Source organism: Phragmites australis, chromosome 22 (assembly GCF_958298935.1).
Source record: "Phragmites australis chromosome 22, lpPhrAust1.1, whole genome shotgun sequence".
Lineage (NCBI taxonomy): Eukaryota > Viridiplantae > Streptophyta > Magnoliopsida > Poales > Poaceae > Phragmites > Phragmites australis.
Genome location: NC_084942.1, coordinates 14550916 through 14558211, shown reverse-complemented (window position 1 = coordinate 14558211; position 7296 = coordinate 14550916). Strand labels below are relative to the sequence as shown.

General features: G+C 40.7%; 1 protein-coding gene across 1 annotated transcript; it reads right to left on the bottom strand.

The window, feature by feature from the left end:
* Nucleotides 1-849: 849 nt before the first annotated feature.
* Nucleotides 850-1573, bottom strand: LOC133904222 (uncharacterized). Its single transcript, XM_062345681.1, has 2 exons — nucleotides 1057-1573; nucleotides 850-961 (listed from the first exon to the last, which is right to left on the bottom strand). The coding sequence occupies exons 1-2, from the start codon at nucleotides 1484-1486 to the stop codon at nucleotides 945-947; spliced, it is 447 nt and encodes a 148-aa protein (XP_062201665.1). The 5' UTR covers nucleotides 1487-1573; the 3' UTR covers nucleotides 850-944.
* Nucleotides 1574-7296: the final 5723 nt, after the last annotated feature.

The following is a 7296-nucleotide window of genomic DNA, read 5'->3' as shown; positions in this document are numbered from 1 at the left end:
TGTTTAACGTGAAAGCAGCAGTTTCTAGAGCGTATCCCCAGAAGGACAATGGAAGATCAGATTGGCTCATCATCGACCGGACCATGTCTAACAAAGTTCGGTTCCTCCGCTCGGACACCCCATTCCATTGTGGCGTGCCCGGTGGAGTCAATTGTGGAACGATTCCACATTGCCTTAGATGATCACCAAATTCATGGCTCAAATATTCACCTCCACGATCTGATCGCAGAAATTTAATTGTCTTGCCTATATGATTTTGTACTTCATTCTGGAACTCCTTGAACTTTTCAAAGGATTCAGACTTGTGCCTCATTAGGTAGATGTAACCATATCTACTAAAGTCATCGGTGAAAGTAATGAAATACTGAAAACCACCTCTAGCTGTAGAACTCATCGGTCCACATACATCTGTATGTACTAGGGCCAATAATTCATTTGTCCTCTCACTTCGACCAGTGAAAGGCGTCTTAGTCATCTTGCCAAGTAAACAAGACTCGCATGTATCAAATGATTCGAAATCAAATGAATGTAGAAGACCATCTTTATGGAGCTTCTGCATACGCTTCTCATTTATATGACCTAATCGACAATGCCAAACAAAAGTGGGATTCAAATCATTAAGCCGAGGCTTCTTTGTATCAATGTTATAGATAGTTATATCCTCAAGATCCAATATATATAATCCATTTACTAATGGACAATTACCATAGAGCATACCATTCAAAAATATCGAACAACACTTGTTCTTTATTATGAATTCATAACCGTCTTCTTCCAAACATGAAGAAGAGATAATGTTTTTGCCCAAGGCAGGAATATAATAACAATTATTTAATTCCAAAACTAATCCTGAGGGTAGCGATAAGGAGTAAACGCCAACGGCCAACGCAGCAACTTTTGCACCATTGCCGACGCGAGCATCCAGTTCGCCTCTTGCACACTTCCTAGTCCTTTTCAGTCCCTGCAACGATTTGCAAGTATGAATCATTGATCCGGTATCAAATACCCATGAATCATCAGGACGAGTAGCAAGATTAATTTCAATAACATTTATACCTGAAGATGAAGTCTTACTTCCCTTCTTCTTTTTGAGTTCTTCCAAGTACAATTTGCAGTTCCTCCGCCAATGACCAGACTTATGGCAGTGGTGGCAAGTGTCAGAAGCGGCAGGGCCAGCCTTGGGCTTTCCAACAGGTTTAGGCTTAGAACTCGAGATCTCATCCGAAGTTTTAGCCTTGTCCTTGCGCTTTCTCTTCTTGCTATCCTTTTGAACCATCATCACATGACTAGAGCTCTTCTTAATGCTTTCCTCAGCAGTTTTTAGCATCCCATGCAATTCAGCCATGCTTTTCTCCATGCTGTTCATATGAAAGTTCAAAATGAACGGCTCGAAGCTCGCAGGGAGCGACTGGAGAATTACATCCGTAGCCAACTCAGGGCTAAGGGGAAAACCAAGTTTTTCCAGGCTTTCAATGTAACCAATCATTTTGATCACATGAGGACTGACTGGACTGCCTTCTGTTAACCTGCACGCAAACAAGGACTTTGAGGTGTTGTACCTCTCGGCCCGAGCTTGGTTCTCAAACATGCCTCGGAGTCCCACAATCATATCATGGGCATCCCTGTTCTCATATTGCTTCTGAAGCTCAGAGGACATACAGGCAAGCATGAAGCAGCTAACATCCAGTGAATCGTTGGTGTGCTTCTCATAAGCCCTCCGATCCGCGGCAGGAGCATTATCAGCTGGTTCATCAGGATAGGGGACCTCTAGAACATATTCCTTTTTCTCTTGTTTGAGAACAATTCTCAGATTTCTATACCAATCAATAAAGTTTGTTCCAGAAAGCTTCTCTTTTTCAAGAATCGATCGCAAATTAAAACTGGAAGTGTTACTAGCGGCCGGTGCCATGATCTACAACAGAAAATGCAGGTTCAGCACTATGCCTATGTGAATCTTCTATTAAACAATTTAACAAAAGATACTCCACTATATGTGTTTTCCCTCTAACAACATATAGAGGATCAAGATCCATATTCAACTAAGTTCTAGTGAGCTTTGGCATCACTGCTAGAAACTTAGTGACATAGGTAAGCAACGCCTTGCTAATCACATCCCTATGTGACTCTTGTTTGCTGGATGGCATCGAATGCCCCGGCGCCCAACATCATGCCCCAAAGCCCAAAACCGTTTTGATAGCTTTATCAAGTAAACCAATACTATGCGTGTGGATGTCCGACATCCACTCTAACTGGTTAAGATAAATGATGGCACCCTGCTTTGGCAGACCTACCACACAATGATCAAAACCTTTGTAGGTGCAGCTATTGGAAGGGCATCAATTACTCTTGATTTTTCTGAGGGAAACTACTCTATCATGAAAATCATATCCACCACATATAAAACATGAAAGAATAGTATGATAGGAACATAAAAACATCACAGGCAATCATATTAACTGTGACATAGTATGGCCCCTTCACATGGTGATCTTCATCGCCACGGTTCCTGTCCTCCGGGTCATCATGCTTCAAATCTCCATGATCTTGTTCTAGTCTATTACACCTAATAGCACTAGATAAATTACATGAGAAGAAGCATCACAAGTCAACACGCAGGCCGTTATACAATAACATGACAGCCTTGGGCTGCAATTAACCATGACACGCAGGCCATGAAAAATTACACACATGCATCACATATCACAAGGCCATACCAGTCACAACATTCTCTGCAAAAACGAGTTAAGCGTAGAATCGAATTCTAATGTCGTGATGGGATCATGTTATTACAACAATCTATGCGTGTACGCAACGGCGGTCCCGAGTCATTCATAATGCTATGAAATCGCTATGAAAATCTCATCGGAAATACATAGATCGCATCTATGAAATCGCTATGAAAATCTCATCGGATCGATCGTATCGAGCCAATTCCGAGTCATTCATAATGCCTCAATTTCCATTAGATCAATCCCATTGATCATCGCGTGAGGTTTTTCCAGAAACGATGACAGCACACACGACCTCGATCTGCTGTTCTCCCGACCATGTCGCGATGCACGCAGTTAGCCCCGATGGTGATTCCAGCCGGTAGGGGCAAGTCGCACGCAAAAACAGGTGGGAGATCGAGCTAATCTTTTTGGCTATGTGGTTTCATCGACTGGCATCTCATCCGATCTCTAATTCACCTAACCAACCGTGCATTGATCAATCCATCATATGAACTGATCAAAAACAATAGATCTAATCTATTTCTATCACATATCTTCTATATGTGACTGATCCAGATCGAAAACTACGCAGGATGGCTCTGATACCACTAAAGGGTTGCGGGTAGGCTACGCTAGCACAAAATAAATTTTCTCTACCGCATTCAACCAGGAAGCCATGCGAGTAGGGGATCATGAATCGTTACCACTTGACGAGCAGTGCAGCGGAAGAAGAGTTGGAGCAGACCAATCCAACGTCGTGCGCGTCAAGTAGTCGATCGTCAACCTCGTCCCGAGCACGTCCCGAGCACCTTCCGAGTACTCGCGGGTACGTCCCGAGTACTCCCAAGCAGATCAGCACCGCAATAGTAGCAGCGCCTCCACGGTATCCACACGTACAATGATGGAATCGCCGTGCGCCGGTGTGCTAGCACCGCGCGTCCGGCTAGGGTTTCGAAGGGAGTTCGGGAATAGGAGGCGGCTAGGGTTTCTAAAGAATACCTTGCGCCTTGGCCCCTGCCTATTCTTATATAGAGCACGCTAATGGGCCTTTAATCAATATTAAAGCCCATTATGACTCTAAACCCTAATGGTCCTTTAATCAACATTAAAGCCCATTAGCAGATCCAATCCGCAAACTCGATCGCCTCTAGGGCATATTACCAACACTCACTTCCCCTGGTGAAAAATTCTAATAACTTATTTTCTTCAAGCCAAAGGTTTAGATGTTTGGAGAGTCACTGAGAAGGGGATAAATGAACATCTCATAAACAAGGAGAGGCAATCCGATGCTTTAGCAAAGACTATCCTTTTATCATCTCTATCTGTTGATGCATTCAATCAAATATATTCACCTACAAGTGCACATGATATTTAGGCTAACCTCATTAAAATACATGAATGCACAAAGGATATGCGTAATGAGAAATATCATGTGCTAGTCTTTAAACTCAATAGCATTAAACAACTTGTCTATGAAAGTGCTAATGATATTTACTCACATTTGAATATTCTTGTCAATGAGATAAATGAGCTAGATATGATACCAATTGGAGATGATCAAGTGGTGAGAATAATACTTCAAGCTCTCCTTTCAAAGTATAAGTTAATTGTGTACATCATCTACGACAACAATGATATTAGCAAGATAACTCTAAGCTAAGTACTCGGCAAGATCATTGCCCGTGAGATGGCCATGAATATGGGGTTAAAGCTTCTTCCTTATCTGACACCAAGAATCTTACCATCAAAGCAAGCAAACTCCTTGCCCACACATAAAAGAGAAGATGAGAAAGCAAAAGCAAGAGTCAAGCTCAAGTGAAGATGATGGTGATAAAGATGAATAGAGCGATAACGAAGATGAGAAAATCACCTCAAGTGACAAAGAAATGGATCCAAGATCACCAATCTCATCTCAAGATTGGAGAAGGACCTTAAAAGAATCAACGCCAAGATTAATCATTCAATCTCTATGAAAGACTTGTTCAACATAATTGATCATATGAAGAATAAGTAGAAGACCAAGAACAAGAGGGAGACAAGGGAAAGAGGCAAAGAATTTGCAAGCATAGGAAGATGGGTGAGTGAAGATGAAGATTCAAGCTCAAGTGATGAGAGTTTCACTATCAACTTCAAGAGAAGCTCTTCCTCAAGGTCGTCATCACACAAGTGCCTTATGGCCAAAGGTATAGAAAGCGATGTAAGTGATGATTAATCCGATGAGGATTCACCCTTTTAAGAAAAACTTCTTGAATTAAGCTAAAGAACTTAAGAAATTCAATGCCTTTAATGACATTCATGCTACCTTTGTTTCTAATTATAAATAATTATTGAGCAAATTTGAATCGCTAAACAAAGAGCATGAAGAGCTTAAGGTAAAACTTGAGGGCATTGAATCTCAACATATGGCCCCCTTAAAGCAATTTACCTCCCTCTTTAATTTCAATCCTAATGTAGATGCTTCTACTTCTAGTAATGATTTAATTGATCTATCTAGCTCACCTTTTTAAAATGAGGCATATGTTCAGAATGTTGTTATAGAATCATGTAATGATTTCATTGCACAAAAGAATGATGAGCTCAAGTAAAAAGTGGAGAAGCTCAAGAAGGACTTAGCAAGATTGAAGGATAATAATCATGTTCAACCTCCTCAAATAACCGTGATAACATAGTGAACAAGCTTGCAGAGAGGTCCATCGTGACATACTTGAAGTGTCATCAAGAAGGCCGCAAATCCTTCCAATGCAAGTAAGTCAAGAAGGAGATCAAGGAGAAGAAGAAGACAATGAACCACTCAAACAAGACCTCCAACATCTACACCAAGCCCAATTACAAGATCAAGACCAAAAGTAGAAACTACATGATCAAGAAGAAGGACAATGGTAAAGTGGTTGTACATATAGTTGGACGAAAGGATCAGGGGTGGAATCAACCCATTTGGGTGCCCAAGGAAGTCATAATTAATATAAGGGCCCCCAATCGGCTTGGGTTCCAAAGAAGACTTGAAGTCTACGGGTTAGCTCGGGGGATTTGGAGACTTGACACATAAGATGAAGTGAAGGTTCAAGCAAAGAAGCCAAGTGTGCAAGATTTGGCGCATTGATGAAAACATTGATCATCATATGCCCAAATTCCCTATCCAAAGGTAAATGAGATAATAGTAGCTAGATTTTTGTTCATGTATTTTGGTTTGCATCTAGTACCTATACATTTTCTAGGATTGCATGTGCATGGTTCATTTCCTTGTAATGTTTAGTGTAGGTTTTTCATATGCTAGGTTATTTGTGTTTCTCTCTAACTCATGAGCAACCTACATGGTTTATTAGTTGTAGGTTTTTTTATGGCACTTGTTTTCAAGTAGAAAAACTATAAGTCTAATCTATAAGATAAATTTCTCATTGTTATCAATGACAAGTGCATGTCTCTCACAAATATTCGGCAATTGTATGCACACATTTAGGGGGAGCATAACTTATGAATTGTAATTTCGAGACTAACATATGTTGCAAGTGGTATCTTTTTAGTATCATAAAGTAATCTACAAGTCCATAGAGGTATGCAATACTTATTTGTCAATTGGTATTATATCAATTCATTTTGTATATTTAAGCTACCTCCATGCATAATATGGTTTGAACTTCCTATCACTTCATATTCATATATCGTTACATACCTACAAGTGCTTTATCATAAGTGGGTCTTGTCATATGTATGCACATATTAGGGGGAGTTTAGACCATATTATGTGATTTTCATGGATTGTGATCCATGTTATTTTTTATTTCAAATGGTATCCACATAACCCCTTCAATTGGATTCCTAGAGGTGGTATCATCTTATTATATCATAATTCATGAAGATCTCTCTCGTGTGTTATAATGTTTTTCCTTAAGTTTAACATGTGTTTGTAGACTTTTTGAGATTATTAACAACGAAGGAGAATTTTGACGACCAAAGCAAGATACAAGATTGGTAAGCACGATGCAAGATTGTTAACAAAGGAAGAAGCATGATGTAAGAAGCGTGCATAGAAGTATTACAAGTGATATCAAGGCAAGAAGCGTGCAAAGCAAGGAGCTCTTGCATGGGTCGATCAAGGTAGATAGTTGCGATAGAGAAGGGGGGAGAATTGTCTCTATGGCAGTCACAATAAAAGGAGGACAAAGTGAAGGTAAGAACAAGGTCCCTTATCGAGGCCCTGGTCATACGGTCTCTCGATTATCAACAGGGGGCTAACCGCTTTAAATTCGCGACCGTTAAGAAGATCCTCCTTCTAAAATAGGCCCTCATATGTCCTTCGATCATAGATCTGGCTACCCCAACCGATAAGAATTAGGTGAACTCGGTGGTTGACTTAACAAACGAGATTATGCTCCAGACCAAAAACTCTCATCTGGCCCTAGCTAGAAATAGTACTAATTGGGGTAGGCCAGACAATCCCCTGTCGTGAGACATGTCAGACCCGGAAAGCCGTAACCTTAGGAACAAGACCTCCTGGGATGGGAAAATAAACGTCGTTAGACCTCACTAGTCAAGGGTCATCCAATCAATGACTTACGTCAGGTCATCGACAACCAGCGCAGATGCC

Bases quoted from the DNA above. Each gene is read 5' to 3' on its own strand.
- LOC133904222 (XM_062345681.1), bottom strand. From the start codon at position 1,486: ATGATTGGTTACATTGAAAGCCTGGAAAAACTTGGTTTTCCCCTTAGC.